This window comes from Saccopteryx bilineata, chromosome 5, assembly GCF_036850765.1.
Source record: "Saccopteryx bilineata isolate mSacBil1 chromosome 5, mSacBil1_pri_phased_curated, whole genome shotgun sequence".
NCBI lineage: Eukaryota > Metazoa > Chordata > Mammalia > Chiroptera > Emballonuridae > Saccopteryx > Saccopteryx bilineata.
Genome location: NC_089494.1, coordinates 47,064,282 through 47,089,210, shown reverse-complemented (window position 1 = coordinate 47,089,210; position 24,929 = coordinate 47,064,282). Strand labels below are relative to the sequence as shown.

The following is a 24,929-nucleotide window of genomic DNA, read 5'->3' as shown; positions in this document are numbered from 1 at the left end:
ATATATATATATATATCTTGCCCTGGCCATTTGGCTCAGTGGTAGAGCATCAGCCTGGCATGTAGAAGTCCTGGGTTTGATTCCTGGTCAGGACACACAGGAGAAGCAACCATCTGCTTCTCCACACCACCCCCTTCCCCTTCTCTCTCTCTCTCTCTCTCTCTCTCTCTCTCTCTCTCTCTAATCCCCTCCCACAGCAATGTCTCGAATGGTTCAAGCAAGTTGCCCTGGGAACTGAGGATGGCTCCATGGCTTCATCTTAGGTGCTGAAATAGCTTGGATGCCGAGCAACGAGTAGTGGTCCCAGATGGGCAGAACATCACCCCATAGGGGGCTTGCCAGGTGGATCCCGGTCGAGGCACGTGCAGGAGTCTGCCTCTCTGCCTCCCTGCCTCTCCACCTCTCATTTACTTAAATATATATATATATTTTAATTGTCACTATATTTACATGCAATATATTTATTTTTGTAAAACCTCAATTTTCACCTTTAGTCATGGGTCGGTAAAAGTAAAAAATATTGCATTAAATAAACTTTAATTTTGTATTAAATAATCTATTTTGGTTAATATTCAAAATTATATTTAATAAACAAAATTTCATATTAACATTAATTATTGTATTAAATAAAGAATATATCTTGACTTGCTTGTTTTATACTAAAAACTTAGTTATAAAATAACCACCTTTTTTGAGAGTATGTATGCAACTATACTATAGCTAAGTTTATTAAAGGTACAAATATATGTTTACTTACAACAGGCACTAATCCTGGTTCTCCTTTTTCTCCCTATGAGATATAAAAATTTTTTTCATTAGAAAAACATAATGTTTTATTGGGCATGAACATGTCATACTAGAATATTGTATGGAAACACTGAGGATTTCTATGTAACAGACAAAAATTCAAGAAAAAGTTAATCAATTTTGGATATTTAATCACATTATTTATAAAAAGTATGCTATTAATCTGAAAGATAGAAAAATAAATAAATCTAATTCAGTTTTTACTGTAACAAAATCCAAACAGTTCAGTAGACCAAGAAATGTGCATGAGGAAAAGATATAAAATCAAAGCAATGTAAAAACAAACTAAATACTAAAAAAAGAAAAATGGTAGAAATTTGGATTTACATGAATTTTCTCACTCATGTTGCATGCTTTCTAGTTTTTGGTAATTATTAGATGCTAGTTCTGAATCACTTGACACCCTTTTTTAAAACTCATGGAGGGATCTGAGTAATAATAAAACATGCATATTCATCTTAACAAAAAAGAAAAGATGTGATAACTGTAGGTAATTTTAATATTTGAAGAAAACCTTCTTTCTTTCCTCTCTCCCTCCCCTTGCTCCCTTTGCTCCTCTCATTCTTTCTTTTCTCCCTTCCTCCCTCCCTCCCTCCCTCCCTCCCTCCCTCCCTCCCTTCCTTCCTTCCTTCCTTCCTTCCTTCTTTCCTTCTTTCTTTCCTGCCTCCCTCCCTCCATCCCTCCCTCCTTCTCTCCCTCATTCCCTTTTTTCCTTCTTTTCTTCCTTTTTTCCTACTTTTCTTCCTTTTTTCCTTCTTTTCTTCCTTTTTTTCCTTCCTTCTTTCCTTCAATTAAACATTTATTGCACTTCTAACATGTTTATGATATATACTATGTACTGTGATCAACACAAGTAATTCAAAGGTTAATGTGATACAGTTTCAATCCCTAGGGGATTCAAAACCTTCTAGAAGAAACTCTGTAAACAAAAGCATACAAAGGGAATAAAATAGAGGCATCTGTAATCTATAAGCAAAGCACCTGAACTGAGCTTATATACATATTTTATATGTATTTCTATGGTACAAACACTTCCAAAGCACAGTTCTGTGTAGACAGTATTAGAATAAAAAATACACATAAAAAATAAAACTATGCAAAATAAAACTTACCTTTCTTCCTCTACCTATAAAAGGAAAAGAATAAATATGTTATTTCATGTTAAAACAGTTTTTAATAATCACCTAAATAGTTATTTTAATAACAGGGTTATTAGTAAAGTCCAAATTTAACTTAAAGAGATTTTCCCTGCCACTCGTAAGCAGAACTAAAAAGTTGTTTTGGATCAATACATCCATAAGAGACAAAATAATAAATCCCTTTTAAAATTATGACATCACTTGAATATTCTTTATACCATTTATATAGCACTTAAAGTTCATTAAATTATAAAATTAACAAAAATTATAATAAAATATTTTAAGTTAATACTCTGGTTTTGTTTTTTATATTTTTGAGTAGGCTATTCCATTCATTTTATTAATAAACCCCAATATATTAAATGTATATAATTATGCAGTAAAAAAGTATCCCCTTTCCCTTATTTTTTCCCCAACAGGAAGCCATTATTCTTGATTTTCCCTTAATTAGTCTTCCTAACTAAGAATATAATACAACATTTTCTATTTATTAAAGTCATCATTTGAGTTAGTAGTGTTCTAAGTATTCTTCAGATAGATTTTGAACATTTTGTATTAAGCTTATCCTTAGCCACTTTATCCTATCTGTTAAATTTTTATAGCATTTTTTACTCCATTTCCTTTGGTTTTATAAATACATAATTTTATTTTATGCAAATTAATAGTTTTACCTCTTCTTCTAATTTCTAAATCTCTAATTTTTTCTTATCTAATTATTTGTTTGGGACAATTCAATAATGTTAAATTGCTATTGTGATAATAAATATCCATGTTTCATCTCTAAGTTAAGAGAGAGTGCTTCTATTGTTAAATATTATTTACTCTGATTTCCCCCCCCCCAATCTTTCTTTTTACTCGAAGTTTAATAATTATATTAAGATAAATATATCGATTCTTTGGGATCAACTTTTTCAGACATTTGGTTTTCTTCATCAATATTATAAGTTTAATATTAGTTCAGAAAAATTTTCTTGTATTACATTATTATATATATTTGTTCTACTCCATTGCAATTATTTTTTCTTTGGGGATTCTTCTTCAGCGATATCATTTACCTTTCTTGTACATCTATTATTTTCTTTTATTTATATTTTATTAAAATTTTACCTTATGTGTTAACATGGATTCAAGTGTCCCTCTCAATATGACACTCTCACCCCCAACAATGTGCACCCATTATATCCCCATTGCCCCCTCCTGCTAACTCCCTCCCCCCTTCCCTTTGGGATTTGCTGTCCTGTTATCTGTATCCATGTGTTATGTATGTATAATTTCACTAATTCCTCCACCACCTTCTCTGATCCCATCTCCTCATCCCTCTTCCCTCTGACAGCTGTCCTCAAGACTGTGCCTCTGCCTCTATTCTATTACTCAGTTCACCTGTTCATTAGATTCCACATATAAGAGAGATCATATGATATTTGTATTTCTCTGCCTGGCTTATTTCACTTAGCATAATCTCCAGGTCCATCCACACCATCACAAAAGGTAAGATTTCCTTCTTTTTCACAGCCATGTAGTATTCCATTGTGTATATGTACCAAAGCATTTTTATCCATGTGTCCACTGGTAAACACTTGGGCTGCTTCCAGATCTTGGCTATTGTGAACAATGTGCAATTAACACATGGTGCATATCTTCTTACAAATGTGTTTTGGGATTCTTAGGATATGTTTCTAAAAGTGGGATAGATGAGTCAAAAGGCAGGTTCACTTTTAATATTTTGAGGAAACGCATACTGTTTTCCACAGTGACTGTACAAGTCTGCATTCCCATCAGCAGTGTAGAAGGGTTCTCTTTTCTCTGCACCCTCTGCACACTTGTTGTGTGCTGATTTGTTAATGAAAGCCATTCTGACAGGTGTGAGGTGATATCTCATTATGGTTTTAATTTGCAGTTCTCTGATGATTACTGACGTTGAACACTTTTTCATATGCCTATTGGTCATCTGTATGTTCTTTTTGGAGAAGTGTCTATTCTATTTGGTCCATTTGCCCTTTTTAAAATTTTAATTTATTGTGTTTTACATAGACTCTAGTATCCGCGTTAATGCATCCTCCCCACCCCCATGTTCCCCAAAACATTCCCCTTTTCTCCCCCTCCCCACAACACCCTCCCCCTTTTCCTCCAGGATTTGCTTTTCTGTTCTCTATAATGTTTTGTTATGTGTGTATAATTTCACCAATCTCTTTCCCTTTTCTGATCCCTTCCTATCATCCCCATTCCCTCTGTCTGCTTTCCCTCTGGACCCTTTGATCCTGCTTCCATCTCTATTCTGTTCCTCAGTTCATACTCAGTTCATGGGATTCCTCAAACGAGTGAGATCATATGATATTTTTCTTTCTCTGCCTGACTTGTTTCACTTAACGTAATAGTTTCCAGGTCCATCAATGCTGTTGCAAAAGGTAAGATTTCCTTCTTTTTCAAGGCCCCATAGTATTCCATTGTGTATACATTCCACTGCTTCTTAATCCACTTGTCCACTGATGGGGACTTGGGCTGTTTCCAGATCTTGGCTATTGTAAACAATGCTGCCATAAACATGGGGATGCATTTCTTCTTTTGAATCATTGATGTGGTGTTCTGGAAATATATTCCTAAAAGTGGAATGGCTGGGTCAAAAGGCAGTTCCATTTTTAATTTTTTGAGGAATCTCCATACTGTTTTCGAAAGTGGCTGCACCAGCCTGCATTCCCACCAGCAGTGCAGGAGGGTTCCCTTTTCTCCACAACCTCACCAGCACTTATTATGTGTTGTTTTGTTAATGAGTGCCATTCTGACTGGTGTGAGGTAATATTTCATTTTGGTTTTAATTTCCATTTCTTTAATGATTAGTGATATTGGGCATTTTTTCATCTGCCTATTGGCCACTGAATGTATGCCCATTTTTAAATTGGATTATTTACCATTCTGGTGCTAAGTTTCAGCAGTTCTTTATAAATTTTGGTTATTAAACCCTTATCAGAAGTATCAGCGAATATATTCTCCCACTGTGTAGGTTGTCTTTTTATTCTGTTAATAGTGTCTTATGCTGTGCAAAAGTCTTTTAGTTTGATATAGTCCCATTTGTTTATTTTGTCCTTTATTTCAGTTGCCCATGGAGCTATGATATATCAGCAAAAATATTGCTGCAAGAGATATCAGAGAGTTTACTGCCTATGCTTTCTTCGAAGATGTTTATGGTTTCATAACTTACATTAAGTCTTTTATCCATTTTGAGTTTATTTTTGTGATGGGTGTAAGGTTGGTGGTCTAGTTTATATTTTTGCATGTACCTGTCCAATTTTACCAATATCATTTATTAAAGAGACTGTCTGTATTCCATTGTCAAACTCTTGCCTCCTTTGTCAAATATCAATTGACCATAAAGGCGTAGGTTTATTCTGGGTTTTCTATTCTATTCCATTGATTTGTTTGCCTGTTCTTATGCCAATATGAAGCTGTTTGATTACAATGACCTTGTAGTATAACTTGATATCAGGAAGTATGATACTCTCCACTTTGTTTTTCATTGTCAAGATTGCTGAGACTATTTGAATTCTTTTTTTGGTTCCATATAAAGTTTTAGAATATTAGTTCTAGATCTATAAAATATGCCATTGGTATTTTAATAGAAATTGCATTGAATCTATAGATTGCTTTGAGTAGTATGGACATTTTAATGATGTATATTCTTCCTATCCATGAACCCGGTATATGCTTCCAGTTGTTTGTAGCTTCCTTGATTTCTTTTTTCAATGTCTTACTATAATTTTCTGAGTACAATTTTTTACCTTCTTGGTTAAAGGTAGTCCTAGGTGCCTTTTTTTTTTTTTTGCAATAATGAAAGAAATTGTTTCCTTAATTCTCTTTCTGACACTTTATTGGTGGTATATAAAATTGCTACTGATTTCTGAATATTAATTTTATATTCTGCAATCTTGACATATTCATTTACCAGATCTGGTAGTTTTTGATTGAGACTTTAGGGTTTTTTTTTATGTACAGTATCATGTAATGAGAAAATAATGACATTTTTACTTCTTTCCAATTTGGATGCCTTTTATCTCTTCTTCTTTTCTGATTGCTGTGGCTAGGACTTCCAGAACTATGTTAAATAAGAGTAGTCCCACTTTGCTCAGAGTGTTGGTCATAAATGGGTGCTGGATTTTATCAAATGCTCTTTCTGCATCTATTGATATCATCATGTGATTTTTATCCTTTATTTTGTTTATGTGATCGATTATATTTATTGACTCTCAAATATTGTACCAGTCTTGACTCCCCAGAATAATCCCATTTGATCATGATGTATGATCTTTTTTTTTTTTTTTTTTTTTTCTGTATTTTTCTGAAGCCGGAAACAGGGAGAGACAGTCAGACAGACTCCCGCATGCGCCCGACCGGGATCCACCTGGCACGCCCACCAGGGGGCGACGCTCTGCCCACCAGGGGGCGATGCTCTGCCCCTCTGGGGCATCGCTCTGTTGCGACCAGAGCCACTCTAGCGCCTGGGGCAGAGGCCGAGGAGCCATCCCCAGTGCCCGGGCCATCTTTGCTCCAGTGGAGCCTTGACTGCGGGAGGGGAAGAGAGAGACAGAGAGGAGGAGAGGGGGAGGGATGGAGAAGCAGATGGGCGATTCTCCTGTGTGCCCTGGCCGGGAATCGAACCCGGGACTTCCGCACGCCAGGCCAACGCTCTACCACTGAGCCAACTGGCCAGGGTGATGTATGATCTTTTTAATGTATTTCTGGATCTAGTTTCCTAATACCTTGTTGAGAATTTTAGCATCTATGTTCATCAGGGATATTGGCCTAGAGTTTTTCTTTGTAATGCCTTTACCTGGTTTTGGAGTAAGGTTCATGCTTGCCTCATGAAATGAGTTTGGAAGTATTTCTTTCTCTTGAATTTTTGGAAATAGCTTGAGAAGAATTAGTGTTAGTTCTTTTTTAAACGTTTGGTAAAATTTGCCTGTGAAGCCATCCAGTCCAGCACTCTTGTTCGCTAGGAGTTGTTTGATAATTGTTTCAATTACATTTACTGTAATCAGTCTGTTTAGGTTTTCTGATTCTTCCAGACTGAGATTTTGAAGATTGTATGTTTCTAGGAATTTATTCATTTGGCCTAGTTTTTCCAATTTTATGGCATATAGATCTTCATAGTAATTTTCTTACAATCCTTTGTATATTTGTGATGTCATTTGTTACTTCACTTTCATTTTTAATTTTAATTATTTAGGTTCTCTCTTTTTTTCTTGATGAGTCTAGTAAAAGGTTCATCAATCTTTTTCATCTTTTCAATAAGTTGCTCTTATTTGTTGATCTTTATTATTTTTTTTAGCTTCAATGTCAATTATTTTATCTCCGATCTTTATTATTTTCTTCCTTCTACTTATTCTGGGCTATATTTGTTGTTCTTTTTCTAGCTCTTTTAGGTGCAGGGTTAAGTTGTTTATTTGAGCTTTATCTTGCTTCTTAAGGTATGCCTGTAATACTATGATCTTCCCTCTCAGGATTGCTTTTGCTGTGTCTCAGTGCTTTTGGATTGTTGTATGTTCATTTATATTTGTTTCAGGAAAAATTTGTATTTCTTCCTTGATCTCATTTTTAACCCACTCATTATTTAATAACATGCTTTTTAGCCTCTAAGTGTTTCAATGTTTTTCAGTTTTTCTATTGTAGTTGATTTCTAGTTTCATGCCATTGTGATCAGAGAATGTGCTTGATATGATGTCAATATTCTTAAATTTATTAAGAATTGTTTTGTGTTCTAACATGTGGTTTATCCTAAAAAATGTACTATGAGCATTTGAAAAAAAAAGTATAAATTCTTCTATTTTGGAGTGAAAGGTTCTGAAGATATCAATTAAATTTAGTTGATCTAGTGTGTCATTTAAGGCCACTATTTCTTTGTTTATTTTCTGTCTGGAGGATCTATCTATTGATGTTTGTGGGGTATTAAAATTCCCTACTATTATAGTATTGTTGTCAGTCTTGCCCTTTATGTCCATCAAAACCTGCTTTATATATTTAAGTGCTCCTACATTGGGTACATAAGTATTTACACTGGTTATATCCTCCTATTGAATTGTTCCCTTTTTCATTATGTAATGACCTTCTTTGTCCCTTACCAACTGTCCTTTGCCAGTTTTAAATGTTATTTTGTCAGATATAAGTATTGCTACCTTAGTTTTTTTATTATTTCTATTTGCATGAAAATTTTTTTTTATTCCTTCACTTTCAGTATATGTGTGTCTTTTGTTCTAAGGTGGTTCTCTTGTAGACAGGTTATATATCAGTCCTGTTTTCTTATCCATGCAACTACTCTATGTCTTTAGTTTGGAGGATTTAATAAATTTACATTTAATATTATTGATATGTATTTATTTATTGCCATTTTATTTTAAACCCACAATCTTCTTTCTCTTAACAGTTTTTTTTTCCTTTGCTCTTTTTATAGCAGGCCCCTTAACATTTCTTGCAGTACTGGTTTAGTTTTAATAAATTTCTTGAGTCTTTTTTTTTTTTTTTTGGTCTGGGGGGCTTTCTGTTTCTTCTTCAGTTTTAAATGATAGCCTTGCTAAATATAGTAGTCTTGGTTGTAGGTTCTTGTTTTGCATCACTTTGAATATTTCTTGCCAATCCCTGCAGGCCTCAAGTGTTTCTGTTGAGAGGTCAGATGTCATTCTTATGGGGGCTCCTTGGAAGATAATTAACTGCTTTTCTTTTGCAGTGTGCACAGTGAGTAAAGATTTTTGGGGAACTATAGTTAGGAATAATAAATTATGGGATAATTAGGGTCAAAAGTAAGGGATCTTTTTGTAAGAATAGTTATGCATCTAGAATACTTTTTGCAATATATTCAAAATGTGTGCCCCCAGTTCCCGGAGAAGGGAACGGTTAGTTCTGCTACAGGGGAGAGAGTAGGTAAAGTTCTGAAAAGGCAGTGGTGTGAGGAGACTATTGCAGGTGGTGCTGTACTTTCTGGCTTGGGGGTCAAGAAACGTGGGACAGTGTGGCTGATCCTAATTCTCTCTGGCTGCTTAGTCTGTCACTCAGCGAAAACTGAGGTAGAGAGGAAGTCTTGCATGGTCAACCTTAGCCTCCAGTTATAGCAACTATGAAATTTGAGAATGGATAGTAAACTTAGGTAAAGTTACAGCTTTTCCTGTTATTGTCTCATTTTCTTTAATGTTTTAACTACAACCCTCTGAACTATTATTTTGTTTCTTTTGTATTCTTTGCCTGGAAATTTAGGCAGGGGACCCCTGCTGGATCTGACTACAAAATTTCCCAAGCAGCTGCCAAGAGGACATTTTCTTGGGAAGATTTGTTAGTTCCATCCTCCTGTGCCCTTGTCAGAAAATGCCCCGAATGAGATCAGCAGGCATCTTTCTGGTCTGGTCATGCTCTGAATTTTCAGGTTTTTTCTGTGATTTGTCTGATTCTAGTTTCTGTTTAGTTTTTGTCTGATGTTGTCTCAAATGTAATTTTTAAGCCCTGAATTAAGTTCTTGCATGCAAATTGAAAATGGTGGCTCTTATATTGAAAAGGTAAAATAGTTTCATCCCTACATTTTTGCTTTAAAATTGGGACATGTAAGGAGTGCTCATTTAAATTTAAATAGAATAAAATGTGGATTCTAAAGCCTTGCTGATTTAGTTGGTGCTTTGTAAGATGTGTTCTTTGTTTTCTGAGTTGAGAGCAAAATAGAAACTCAGGTATTAGGATTAATCAGATTTAGAGCATGCCCATCAAACACTTAAAAGTCAATTAGAAAAAATAAGAAAAAGGCAAAGTCATACCCTGAAACTCCTGTATATCTTCTTTATCATGCTCTTTTTATTTTAAAAAAAAATTTTGAATGTTGATATACAGGGCCATTCAGTGGCTTAGAGACTCTGCAATTCAACAAGGAAAGCCTTTCCTGAAATGTGATGGAAGGACTCGCTCACAGGAATCTGGCAAGGGCCAGACCTTGTTCTCTTATGGGGTTGAGAATATGTCTGTGTTCCTGAATGTTCAGTGAGACACCATAATCCAGGAGGAGAGACTTACTCCACAAGAGCAATTATATAAGGCTTATTTTACTCTACACTTGTTTCTTTCTCTGTCAAACCTGTTTCCACCTATTAAATCCTCTTAGCACCCTCCAAACCTTCTCTTCCTGCAAATTACACTGTCCCTTTGTCTTCTTCCAATCAGCCCCTAATATACAAAAAAGCTTTAAAAGGCAGAGGAGGGACTTCAAACCCCTCAACGAGATCTCCTGGACATGGCTTTTAAGGTCTAGAATGACCAAGAGGAAGAGGAGAAGTCAGAAGGCAGATAGAGCCCAAAGAGATTAGGCAAAATGCCGGCTCTTGGCAGCCACCCTTAAAGGGTCCAACGCCCCTAAGGGGCCTCATAAGGCTCTATCAGGGCCCTGCTTTAAGTGTAAAATGGAAAGTCATTAAGCTAAAGCCTGTCTGGCTCCCCGGGCCCTGCCAGGGCCATGCCCTTGCTGCAGGAAAAGGGGACACTGGAAGTTAGACTGTCCCCTGGCTCCTCCAAGGGAGGGTTCAATATCTTCCTGCCCTACCCCAGGCACCTCTGACCTAACCTTGCCCAGCCTGCTGGGACTTGCCACTGAAGACTGAAGGTGCCCAGGGCCATCAGCCCCATCTCATGTCATGGTGGACGAGCCTAAGGTAACCATTCAAGTAGCAGGTAAGCTGATCTCATTTCTTATTAACATGGGGGCCACTTCCTCTGCCTTGCCCAAATATTCAGGTTCTACTCATCCCTTGAAGATCCCTGTTGTGGGTGTTGATGGTCTTATTTTCCTCCTTGCTTGCCAAAGATCCACTGCCTTATCTAATACATGGTGTCTCCTTGACACACTCTTTTCCTACTCCTACCTTAGTGCCCCAACCCTATTTTAGGCTGAGACTTACTCACCAAATTCAGAGCCTTTCTCTCCTTTCATGTCCCGTCCTTGGAATCAGCCTTGTTGTTGCTATCAGCCAGCCAGATTTGTCCCCTCCTGTTACAAATTTATCTCTACCACACAGCATAGTGAATCCCAATTCTCCTCATCACCCCCAATGCTGCAAAACTCCAGGAGAAGGCTCTCTGGTTTTATCTCTCCAGGTTAAAGTAAACAAAAGCTCCATCTCCACACATGCCTACAGATAGTCCTTCTAGTCTACCTGAATCATCACCAGAAACCCAGAATTGACATTAAGCTTGAGACAAAAGCTTAACATGCTGGAAGCAGTGGTCATGAGACTTGGAGGCTAGCTTTAGAGTGTGGAAATGTGACAGCAGTTCCAATGCCATGAAGACTTTTCCTGGATGTTTATGACTTCTGCTTCTCATGACAGTTTTCAATGGGACTGAAGTGGGGTTGGGTTGCATTTGCAGGGAATGTGAAATGGTGATGTGTCAGCATGGACTTGGTGAACATATTAAGGACATTCAAAACAGCAAAGACTCTACTATAGATCCTGCTATATTGGCTAAGAATTTGCTTAATGATCTATAAAATAGTGGTCTCCAACCTCCGGGCCATGGACTGGTACCAGTCCATGGGCCATTTAATATTGGTCCACAGAGAAAGAATAAATAACTTACATTATTTCCATTTTATTTATATTTAACTCTGAGTGATGTTTTATTTTTTTAAAATGACCAGATTCCCTCTGTTATATCTGTCTAAGACTCACTCTTGATGCTTGTCTTGGTCACATGATACATTTATTTGTCCCACCCTAAAAGCCAGTCCATGAAAATATTTTCTGACATTAAACCGGTCCATGGCCCAAAAAAGGTTGGGGACCACTGATCTAAAAGGCTTTAATCTCTTTAATGTATTGACACTTGTTTTGGTATTTGTTAACACTGGCTATACTAATTTTGTGTTTATTCTATATTTTTCCAATCTGCCTCTGAATTGGAATCTGGAAAATCAGACAAGTGCAAATCTCAACACATGAGTTAAAATTAAAAAATAAAAAAGGAGGATATATGGGAGATAGGCTGTAAGCTCACAGTCTTTATAGCCTAGAGTTTAGTTTAAAACTAAGCTCTTCCCACATCCTTTTAAGACTAAGATCTTCCCACATCCTTCTAAGACTAAGATCATTCCCACACCCTTGACTGTTGCATGGTGGGGGGGTGCACTCTTATGAGGATTCCCATTTATGCCTCAGATGTGTGACTTTGTATTAGAGACTTCCTTATTTGCATATGGCTCTGCACTATATAATAAAGTAGACCGGAGGCTTTGATCTTGCTCTTGCAAGCTGTGGGCTGAGCAGAGACCTCCCAATCCCATCCTTTTTTTCTTTGAGTCTATTTCTATATTCCACACTGTTCTCACTCAGGACCTGGACAATTACTAGCTGTGCTGGTTCACAGCAGTATTTGTCATTTCTGACTGGTTGTTTTTTTATTGTTTTAGTCACCTTTTCGATGCTTGCTATCTTTGTTTAAATTCTCATTGTGATCATTCTTTGTTGCTATAAGATACTTGAGCATCCTAATAACCATTATTTTAAACTCTGGATCTGGTAGTTTGGTTATTTCCATTTCTTTTAGTTCTTTTGTTGACTCAATTTGGGTCATATTTCTTTGTCTTCCCATTTTGTGTGTGTATTAAGTAGCTCTGCTCTGACTGGAATTTGTTGTGGTGTCTTTATGAGGGAGATCCAAGACACCTGAGTTCCTTGCTCTAGGAATACTTCTTGAGGGTAATATTTACCCCCCTGTTCTATGTGAGTATTGAATGCAGTTGGTCCTTTCATGAGTGTGCTTATCCCTTTAGACACTGTGCAGTGTCTGTATTATTTGGCATATTTATTCTCTGTAGTGTCTGGTGCCTGCTGGGCTCCTCCTTTGTGTGTGCTGCTTGCATAGTTAGCTGAATCTAGGATTGGTGCAGCCTGCCACCCACTCCTGGTTGTGGTGGTTCTGGGTCTTCCTGGGTTGTCATCAGCTGTTGTTTGTAACCTGCTGTGGGCTGTCTAGAGCTACTGCTCTGTTTATTGTTTGTGTCTGCTTTTTCTGTGCCTGAGTAGAGTAGGAAGGGCCATCCTGTATATAAAGATCAGCTTCTTCCTGCTTAGAGATGACAGCAGCTTCATAACAGCCCCAAGCTCTGTAAGATTTGCCTCCACTTTTTAACTGCTCCTCCTCCTCTTGCAGCTGCATGCTCTTCCCACAGAGTCTCCTGTAGAAAGATTGTAGTGGGGGCTCAGACTTGCTTCACCCAACCAACCTTCTACAGGTTGCAAGCTTGGTGGGTTAAGGCAGCTGAGGTTGGGAATACAACAGTATTGGGAACTTGTACTTCAGAGGTCACTTGGTCAGGAGCTCAGTATGGGGAACGTGGCCTCTACTTCAGAGTCTAATCCCTCACACACTGCTGTATACTCCAATTCTATTTCTTCCCACAGAAGTGAGCAGCAGGTTCAGATTGGGTGAGGCCAACAATATCCACTGCAGTTCTTCCAGCTGGTGAGACCCTGATCTCAGGAAGGAAAACTGAAAGAGTCCTCCCCTTGGGCTGATGTGCTACTGCCCTAGAAAGTAGCTAAGCTCCTCAAATGGACCCAAAAATAGGCACAAGGGGACCCATACTTTGAATGTCTATGTCCCAAACCTCTGTCCCTTCCCCCTGTGGAACCTAGCCCAGTGGGACAAGATATCTCAGACTTGGCCTGGCCAACTGTGAAGTTCCACCCTGTCCAATTCATGCACAAGCCTCTGTGCTGGTGCTGACCACAGAAAGCGGAACTTGCCTCAGCTGGGTCTGGTGTCCGATGAGCTCTCCCTTAGGACACAGCAGCAGCAAGGGTCATCAACTCCTGAGTCAATGCTCTCTTCAGCTGGCCTCTGGATGTGCCAGCCTGGGGCCTCCCTGGAGAGAACCCGACACAGACCAGTGCATGACGCTTCCCATGACTGGCCTTCAGCAAACTTCTTGGAGCTACAAGCAATCTAGAGTTTGTGGCTGCCTCTGCTGGGCCCTGGTGCACATGGAAATACCAAGCCACACACCCAGCTGGCTTTTACTCACACTAGACCTAGGGGAAAGTCAGCAAAAGGCCAAGGTTCCCTAAGCCTTTGTCTTCTGGCTGTTTGTTGAGCTCAGCCACTGAAATAAAATCTCTGGTATAATCTAGAACCTAGGGCAGTTCAGGGATTAGGAAGAGGGGTGGGGTGGTTCTCACTCCTTGGCCCCAGGTGTCAGTCTATCAAGACTTTTTTCACAGACCTCAATTTGGTGTGGCCCCCAGGAGTCTGGTGGATATGGCCTCTGAGACCCACAGATGTGGTCTGCCCAGAGTCCAGATGGTTTCTACTGAATTTCCCATGAGGCTGAAGCACCACCTATAGACTCACATGCTGGGAGAAAGCTTCAGCCTCAACGTCAAAAAACGGAGTCACTAATGTGCCTCCCGCTTCCTGGCTGACTTCTCAGAACAGCCTAGTCTCCATAGGGTGGGGCAGGAGAGACTCCCAAGGGAGGAGCAGTTCCTTTCCCCCAGGCTGATGCTTCACAGAGGGGACTGCTCCATCTAAGAAAGATGGCACTCAGTACAGAAGTCTGGTGGCCGTCACCCCCCAGTGTCTCTCCCTGGGCTTCCAACTGAACACACTCCTCACACAACTCTAGTCCTCTCAGCCCTGCCCTGCTGGAGCCCTGGCTGTCTGTGAATAAGATTTTCTGCATAGGCCTTTTAAGATGAAACTTGAATCTCTGAGAGCTCCTGCCTCTTTCTCACATACAGAGACCTCATCTCTTTTCACTACCAAATTCTGTATGAGCGCCTCTTCTAGGATCCGGGGCTGTAGGCTGGGGTGCCGGGCCTGGAACTTAGGACTCTCACCTCGCAGGGTGAACCTTCCCACAGTGAGAGTCCTTCTACCCTCCGCCGCTGTTGCTCAGGGAAAGAGGGCAGCCTTTTCTGTGTCTCTGCTCTACCTGCCAGTCTCAATGTGGCTTCCTCTGTGATTCTTGGTTATAGGCTCCTCTTCGTTTAGTCCAAAATCGGTTTTTCAAGATCATTGTTCTTAAATTACGTTGTAATCCAATTTGGTCCTGGGAGGTGGCAGTTGGAACATCCACCTACTCCATCACCATCTTATGATCTCTATTATTTCCTTTTAAATAATTTAATTATTTTTTCTTTCCTGGTCATCATTTTCTGTCTTTACTGTATTTTCTGCATTATCAATTCTCCTTTTGCTCCTTGCTATTTCAACTTTATCTTCCTATTATAATTTTGGTTTACCTTCTACTTCTTTCCTCATTATTACTTTTTTTTTTTAAATTCTAATTTATGGCCTTCTTTTTCAGAGGTAATTATTTTACTAACTTCTATTTAGTTTATGGTAAAATGTTTGGCAAGAATTTTTACCTATTCTCTGACAATATATTTATTGGTGTGTTTGTGATCATGTAAATTTAAACTCTCATATATTTTTTTTTCTCTTTGTATCAATTCTGTTGCCATCTTTTGTTTATTATTATTATTCATTTGGGAATTAACTTGGCTTTCTGAAACCAGCTATTTGCAGAAGGTTGTGGATTTTGCTGTTTTTTGATATTTGCCATCATTGTCCCAATTCACTTATCCTCACAGGTTTAATTTTACTTTATTCCTTGGGGCTTCTTTGAAGATTTTATATGCTTCAAGTAGCCTTTAGTTATCCTGTTTTTAATTCTTTTCATTATGTCTTCCTTATTACATAGCTAAAAATTGAGTTTAGTAACATTGTTATTTTAGAATGATATCTAAAAGGAGAATTGATAAATTACTGTCTAATGTTTCCATAAATCTGCTGTTGAAAACTTTATTATATTTGTTGTTACGTGCGATGATATTTGGAGTAAAGAAAATAAAGCCTGGACACTAGCTTGATAATGATGCATACAAGTCTCTATTCATGAGCACTAAAGCAAATAACCTAAAACTGTAACATTAATCTTACCTGGTTCATTAAAATACATAGTAATAAACTTATTTCTTTCATATGTCATCCTTTTTAGCATATGTACTCATATATATAGTCTATAATAAACACAAGCACTTTTCTCAGAAAAAAAGATTTAAAAACCAGTTATTTCTATAATTGTTTTCTCTAGGATGTATATTCATTCCGTGGTCTTTCTTAGACAACATTAAAAGCATTCTGCAATTAGGAACTAATGTAATAGAGGGTTCTTTGGCACTATATTACATTAGAAATAATTATTTCATTCTCAAGGGCAAAGTTGGTACCAGGGAAGATAAATGTTTTATCTAGATCTTCCTTTAGAACATTAATCCACTTCATAGAAAACCAACAAATATCCTAGAGGCATCCAGCATGGATAGGTAACAAATGGCTGTCGTAAGTGGTTCAAGGAATTCTCAAATTAGACCACTCAAAATTCAAACAAAAATTCCTTTGGTTTTAAAAAAAGATAGGAAATCACTGTCTCTTTCTCACTGATGTTAGAGAAAGTATGTGAGCAAAATCATTCAACCCGAAGACCACTGATTAGTGGCTTAATTATTCTCTTGAATTGCTGGATACTGAGAGCAAAATCCACTGGAACTATAAAGATGAGTCACTGAATCAATTCTGAGTTGGCCCTAACCATGCTTACCAAAATTGGTGTTGCCACCTCCAGTTGTATGTGGACAGACAGGACAGCACTCCCCAGTGGGAGTTATAGGGTCGGCACATTCAAGCACTTCCTGGCACTGGATCTTGTCACAAAGAATGGCTCCGTTGTCACAGACACAGATCTGGCAAGGGGCAGGTTTCCAAATGTCCCTGTTTAAGTACATCTGACCATTCTGAGTGCAGGCTATTTCTTCACCATATCCTTCTAGAAAAGAAAAAGAAAAGAGGTTAATGGTCTTCTGAAATTTCAGAAATTGGGAAATAATTAAGATGAGTCATCTGATGGCTTCTAAAAAAAATCTAGGGTAAGCAGTAATCTCCCAAGGTTATAAAACACAGATGAACTTACTTCATTTATTGATTGATTGATTGATTTTAGAGAGAGAGGAAGGGACAGAAACAGAAACATTGATATATGCCCAGGCTGAGGATCAAATCCTCAACCTTTATGTATCAGGATGATGCTTTAACCAACTGAGCTAATTGACCAGGCCCAGAATTTACTTCATTTAGTATTTACATCCAAAGCAATATGTAATTCACAATAAAATAATTATAATACTTATGTCCTAGCATAATAGGGGAAGGAAAAAAAACGGACCTGAAGTAGGTATGCTGAAACAGAGTTCCCTAAAGGCTGCCTTTTTTGAAATTATAAATAACAAAACGTTGGAAGATCAATAAGGAGGAATAAAAACAAACCATTTGAAAAGGGAGAGAAAAATAATAGTTCTAAAGAGAATACATGATTTTAGTATTTGGTGAACACTTTGTGACTTTCAACTTACTGGTAACTAGTAAATCCTGCAACAACAGAAGACATAATATATTCTTATACCATGAAGAAAATCTCTTTTAAAAAACTGCATAGGGTTTATTAAAATTAGTTTTAAACATAAGGTAAAAAAAAAAGAATAACACTGTCTTATTTTATGGAATTCATTTACATTAGACATTTTGAACTAAAGGTGCTGACAAAAATGTAACAAAAATACAAAGCTTATACAGGCAATGCAGTAATTATCTTTGCACCAAAATTAATGAAGGAAAGCCATTACCTAAAAAATATGGCAAAGCTATTATATAATATCTGCCACATACTTTTCTATATTTAGGTAAAAGTTTAATGTAGATTTGGAAAATATATACATACGTAGTAATATAATTCTACTATACATTTATTACAAAAGAAACATCTTTAACTTTGTGATTTTTAACAAGCTATAGTATTTGAAAGCATTATGCAGATCATATTATCTTTGCTTCATTCCTTTAGGAGCAATTCAACTACTTAAATTCAACTACTTAAATTCAAAACTCTTTTCTAAAGCTCAAAGGTGGCCCTGGCCAGTTGGCTCAGTGGTAGAGCGTCGGCCTGGTGTGCGGAAGTCCCGGGTTCAATTCCCAGCCAGGGTGCACAGGAGAGGCACCCATCTGCTTCTTCACCCCTCCCCCTCTCCTTCCTCTCTGTCTCTCTCTTCCCCTCCCACAGCCGAGGCTCCATTGGAGCAAAAGATGGCCCAGGTGCTGGGGATGGCTCCTTGGCCTCTGCCCCAGGCGCTAGAGTGGCTCTGGTCGCGACAGAGCGAACCTCCAGATGGGCAGAGCATTGCCACCTGGTGGGCGTGCTGGGTGGATCCCGGTCAGGCGCATGCGGGAGTCTGTCTGACTGCCTCCCCATTTCCAGCTTCATAAAAATACAAAATAATAATAATAATAATAATAATAATGATAAAGCTCTAAGGCCCTCCCTCCCAGACCTTGTGCAATGCAACCCCTTTGCCAGCACAACCTTTCCTTCCCTGATCTCAGGATCCCTAATAACTCTCTCTTACAGTTTGTTTAATTGTCACCTGCCCGCTTGATTCTTCTCTGACAACCTTATAAAAGTAGACTTCCTTTACCCAATTGATACGTTTCACAGAAATCTTTAAAGAACTCATTTACTCATCTATCCATTCATTTTATGTGTTCAGGGTAATTAACAGTTACAAAAATGTGAACAGATAAGCAAACATCACTGTCCTCACAGAATTTATCACAATTAGTAGTAATTTACTAAATTTTATTTGTTTAGTTTTTCACCTCCTCCATTAGACAGTAAACTTCATGAAGGTAAGGATTAGTGTGTCTTGTTCATTGTGGTATTTTTAAAGCTTGACACCATACTTTGTAGAAAGCCAACATTCAGCAAATAGTTGTTCAAAGGATGGATATAAATGAAGGAATAGATGAATCTAAATTATGGTTCACTAACTTAATTGCCCCAGAGTTAACATTGTACTTTACAAAAATAAAACCAAAAATGTTTAAATATATTTGAAATTAGTTTTTGAGAGAAATTGTTATTTGTCAATAAATATACTCAAATGGTAATATAAAAACCACAGATGAAAATGATTTTTCAGCTTAGAATAAAGACATTAACCCAGATATTCATCTTCTTAGCTTTAGAAAGTTCTCCTTGGTTAACATTCTTCTCACTGTTCGATGAAACACTTTGTTTCACATATTTAGTCTTTCATCACAGATATTTGTCAAATAGAAAATTGCTTTCAGAACATGATATCACATTCTGGTTTCTAGGCTATTCATGAGAAGAGCACAAAGTTTCTAATCTACTTCATTTTCATCAAAAGATTTTTATCATATAATACATAGCTAATTAATAAAACAAGATTGGTTCTGTATACTATATACAGCTCAGTATAGTGCTATTAAAGGTATTTTAAACAAGAAAAATATAAGTTGCTTTCTTTAATATGCCCTTTAGCAGGACTATTTTGAAAAAAAAAAGTGAAAATTTTTACATGAAATAAGGAGTGTTACTTTTAAATGAAAAATAACTTTGAAGCCATGTAGTTCCATGATGAACATGCCAACATAACAAAATTTATATAGAAATGGACTTATATCCATAGTTCATTAAACAATTCCCTTAAGTAAACAAATTAATAGTGACTTTGTTAAGTTTTATGATTGAGAAAAAATATCCAATCACAAGCACTAAATACCATTCACTGAAAATGGGATACTCCATAAGTTCAATTATCTTGCTACAACCCTTCCCACACTGTGGGGGACAAAAGCATTCACATGTTTTTACTGAAGAGTAAGTAAGTTTGTGCCTAGTATTGTATGTGAAAAATATTGAAAGTGCATGCATTCTGTTCCCAAAATATACATTATTATTGTAATGTAGATTTAAATCGCATCAATGAAATAATTAAACTCATGAAAATAAAGAATATAAACAACAAACAAACAATAAACAAGATGAAATGCAATAATGTGGTCAGTTAAATATAATTGAAATGTGTGACAGGCTGACCAAGCGGTGGCGCAGTGGATAGAGCATTGGATTGGGACGCAGAGGACCCAGGTTTGAAACCCTGAGGTTGCCAGCTTGAGAGTGGTCTCATCTCGTTTGAGCAAGGCTCACCAGCTTGAGCCTGAGGTCACTGCCTCAAGCAAGGGGTCACTGTTGCCCCCCAGTCAAGGCACATATGAGAAAGCAATCAATGAATAACTAAGGTGCCACAATGAAGAATTGATGCTTCTCATCTCTCTCCCTTCCTGTCAGTCCATATCTGTCCCTGTCTCTGACTCTGTCACACACACACACATACACTCAAAAAAAAAATGTGACAGACTCTTTCAAGGTGAGTTATCCTGTTCTCTGCAGCTCCCTCAGGATTGGAACAAAAAAGATTTGTGTTAACTCACAGGTCAGTTTCATCCTGAAAGTTTAAGACAGCATGACCTCAATCCAAGAGGCAAAGAAGTAGGAAACTGTATTACTTTCTTTAAATGGCAATGGTAAAAATTAGTTTTATATTCTGAATCATCACTGCCTTTTCCCCTGAGAATGTATAATTAAATTTAAGATGATGTGGAAAGTTAGTTGGAATGCTTTTAAATGGCAAGGAGATGAAAAACCACATTTGCAGCTAAACCCTGCCTTCTCTTCCCCCACACAAGAGTTCATGCACATCACAGAGAGCTTGAAAACTCAGTGAACTCTCATTGTTCATGTTTGAATGAAAGACACATACAAGGAAACACTGGGTATAAAATACAGGGTGTCCTGCAGTTCTCAGCTTTGAACATGATAGTTATGCACCTTATGTTTAGGGTGACCCTTCTGTTTTCTACATAGATGTTCATTTAAATGAAAAGAAAAGTAAAATAGAAAACAAAATTGCAGCCAATTTTCAGTAAAGTTGTCGTGACATAATTATGTCGTGAATAAAAATATTATAAAAATAAAAAAATAGAAATTTACATATGACATTCTGAGAGATTCAATACTCTCTTTCTGATTCCTCAATTCAAATCATAAAACTAACTCAAGCTAACTAACTTTCATTTAAGGCCTCAAAGTTTAAAAAAATTATTGGTCTTAAAGTACGTGGGTAAACATGTTTTTTTATAAAAATATGAAAAAAAAGTTCTAAAACCACGTATTGTGACACCTGTATTTTTGTTATTTATGATTTTTTTTTCTTTTTTTTTTCTCTTTCTGAAGCTGGAAATGGGGAGAGACAGTCAGACAGACTCCCGCATGCGCCCGACCGGGATCCACCTTGCACGCCCACCAGGGGCGACGCTCTGCCCACCAGGGGGCGATGCTCTGCCCCTCCGGGGTGTCGCTCCTGCCGCGCCCAGTGCCACTCTAGCGCCTGGGGCAGAGGCCAAGGAGCCGTCCCCAGCGCCTGGGCCATCTTTGCTCCAATGGAGCCTTGGCTGCGGGAGGGGAAGGGAGAGACAGAGAGGAAGGAGGGGGTGGGGGTGGAGAAGCAAATGGGCGCTTCTCCTATGTGCCCTGGCCGGGAATCAAACCCGGGTCCCCGCACGCCAGGCCGACGCTCTACCGCCGAGCCAACCGGCCAGGGCCTATTTATGATTCTTGAACTTTCCTAAAATTGAGGAGAACTGGTCCACATCTGATAGTATTGCTATTATTTTGTAATCTCCCACGGTGTTGTAACCTCTAAAAGTGTTCTCTTCCAAGCTACAGGATTCCTTTACCCTTAACAAATGTTCTCACAAATTGACCGATCCATTGTGAAGTTATTACCACAAATGCCTTGGCACTGGTATCTTAAAGAGAAGAAATGTATTTTATCCAACCACATTTTATTTGAGAGTAACTTAATTGACCGGTCTTTCTTATATATCTTCATAGGTTTGTCTTCTCATAAAGCTTATGTGCTTTTAAATTTAGTTGTAAGAATTCAGTTCTTAATCACTAGATGGCAGACCAAAGCTATCATCTTATAATATACAATTAGAGAGCCAGTCATCAGAACTGCTACTTTACAAGGAAGGGCCATGCCATGGGTCTACATTTTTCTGTATAATTATACTTGTGCAAAAACAAGCCTTCATAGAAATGACCGTACTGAAATCTTTGAATGTCAGGAGAGATGTGATTCTATTTGTATATTATATTATCATGTCTACCTAAGGAATTTGAAAAAATATATAATGTATAACTCCCTCAGCCTATGCTGAACATTCCCTAGACATTAATTGAAGTTCTTCCTTACAGAAGCAGAATGCTCACGTGTCACAAAAATGTTAAATCTCCTGTTTAAACAAATGATGGTTCAGATCATTTTCCTCCACTGGACAGTGAACTCCCTGGGAACCAGACATGTGTTCATCTCAGGAAGCTTCACACCCAATGCCATACAATCAGTCTTTGATGAATATATTTGCTGCATGAATGAATGTGTGAGTGTAGGAACAAAGAAGAAGCTAGTTCACAGATGTGCTTATTTTAAAAATAGCACATGAAGCTCTCTTTCCACCTTCCTTAAACCTCCCAGAGAAGATGTGCATGTAAGACACCTGTTTGAATGAAAGAGAAATGGGTCACTTGGTGGTTCTTGCCTAGTGTATCCCTGATGTCTAGACTTCTGTGTGGACAGAAAGGAAAACGATGTGTCAGTCACAGCAGTTCATACTTTGGAATAATTTTCAGAGAGCTATAGCAGCCCTTTGGCCTCCCTGACTTAGATGGCTTTGGTCCATCCTGGAGCTGTGAAGGTCTGAACTAACATTATTTAAAATTTCTCTAACTGTAAAAGTCTTGGAAGAGATAGAATCATGGCACTGTCAGCTGTTGTCCTCATAAAGTGGGCAGAGAATGCTTTCTGAGACAAAGGAGGAAGAAGCAGAGAAACTCCACTCTTCCCTCTGGACCGAACCATAGATGCTGCCTTTACCAATGCACAGCTTAGCTCCAAAGTTGGATACAGTTCCAGAGAATCTTCTAAGGAAACTCCTCCCTTCCTTCTGTTTGTCATCATAAGTGAGAGACAAAGAGGTTAGAATATTTCATTCTTCTTTAGACTCTTCTGAGTAAATGTCAACAATTCCACATTCATAATTTCTCTTTTTTATGTGATCCCAAACTTTGAATAAATTAGATACATATGAAGCCATCAAGAATAGTTGAGTGGGATCAGTTACATATTTTGACAATATTTTTTCACATCAGTCTCAAGGTCTGCAAGAGGTCAGGTGGGTAGGTGAGCATAAAACAAGCCTGTGGTATTTTGCATCTTTTGTTCTTCAATTTACCTAGAGAATTTCACTTTCCAATGAGCCCTCCAAATCTCTTTTTAGGATGGTTATTCAAAATATTACTTTTTTTTCTTTTAAGTGAGAGGAGGGGAGATAAAGAGACAGACTCTTGCATGTGCCCAAACTAGTATCCACCCAGCAACCCACATCTGGGCCTGATGCTCTTCCCATCTGGGACCATGCTCGCAACTGAGCTATTTTTAGTGCCTGAGGCAAAGGCTCCATGGAGCCATCCTCAGTGCCCAGGGCCAACACACTCGACTCAATCTAGCCATGGCTGCTAGAGAGGGTGGGAAGAAGAGGGGAGGAGAAGCAGGTGGTTGCTTCTCCTGTGTGCCCTGACCAGGAATGGAACCTGGGACATCCACATGCAGGTCTGACACTCTACCACTGAGCAAACCGGCCAGGGTTCAAATTGTAACTGTTTTGGTATTTTCCTCTTCTCATGTAATGCATCAATTGAACAACAGTAGGCACATTTAATGATTTTTAGAGCAGAGTTAAATTTCTATTACACTGACAATCCTAATTTATATTCAATTAACATTTAATTTTTGAAAATATATCTTGAAATCTGAGCAAGTAAAAAGAAGACAACTCATACATAGTATTTCAGTGAAGTGTACAAATAAAATGAGATTAGATAAACTGTCTACAGAAGTGGTTACTTTCTTCAGTGCATCCATCAAACGTTTCTCAATCCATATGCAAAACTTTTTCAGTTAAATGTTAAAACTGCTGTTTTAACATTACCTAAAATGGAAAAAATAAAAAGGAAAATCTCTCATATTAGCACTAAAGTTTCTTTCCATGTATCATTGGGAAATCTAAATGATTGTGGCCAAAACATAAAATTAAAATTACACATAATGCACATGCAATGCTCATTTCCAATTATACCTGGAAAACCAATTTTCAGTCTGCTAATACATTTGACATAGATTTTTTTTTTCCTCCAAAAACATGATTCAAACTATTGAATAGCTATAAAAAAACCAAAAAGAGAATTTGGCCTGCCTTTTATTGAATACACTAGAAATTTCAATAACAATTTCTTACTTTCTAACATTAATCCTTAATAAATAAAGTAGAATCGGTGCTGTTGCCAACTGTGTCTGCCTCCTTCAATGCACCAATAGTTCTGAGTGTTTTTAATAAAATCTGTGTGCTCAATCACTCCCCAGAATGATATTGCTTGAAATAGAGAGGAGAACCAAAAATCTGTCCAGCTATTTCTCTTTTAAATGGGTGGTAAGACCATTTTTGGAATAATTCAACTCTATATTCCATGATTTCTTTGTAGCTGCATTTTGTTTTCTTTTTCTATCTTTCCGGATACAGAAACAAATATTTAGTTCTCTAGAGAAAATACATTGTAGTGAGTTTAATCCTTCTAATTCATCCTTTATAGACATTCTTTATTCACTGCCCTTGTCCTGACCAAGTTGTAGTCTACAGATAAGATTAAGTAACAAACTAAGCAATATGGAGTACCTACGTTCCAGATTTCCTTCATCTACTTTGTCTTAAATCAAATGTCAACTTTTCCTTAAAGCCAACTTTGACCACCTCATAAAAAATTAAAAATTACCACACACACATACACACATCCATGTCACTCTCAATCTACCAATTCCTGCTATTTTTTCCTTCTAATATATGCAGTATTTATTACTTTTAAACCTTCCACATTATTTTATTTATTGTTTATCTCCCCAAGATAGAATTATAATATTGTAAGGACAGATA

The 24,929-nt window shown here is 37.7% G+C and overlaps 1 protein-coding gene across 1 annotated transcript in view; it reads right to left on the bottom strand.

The window, feature by feature from the left end:
• Nucleotides 1–24,929, bottom strand: part of COL5A2 (collagen type V alpha 2 chain) — a 163,943-nt gene that overhangs the window by 68,778 nt on the left and 70,236 nt on the right. The window contains exons 2-4 of the mRNA XM_066279121.1: nt 16,567–16,791; nt 1,920–1,933; nt 758–790 (exon numbers count right to left, since the gene is read on the bottom strand). Coding sequence (XP_066135218.1) covers nt 758–790; nt 1,920–1,933; nt 16,567–16,791 — 272 coding nt within the window. The remainder of the gene's footprint in view (nt 1–757; nt 791–1,919; nt 1,934–16,566; nt 16,792–24,929) is intronic.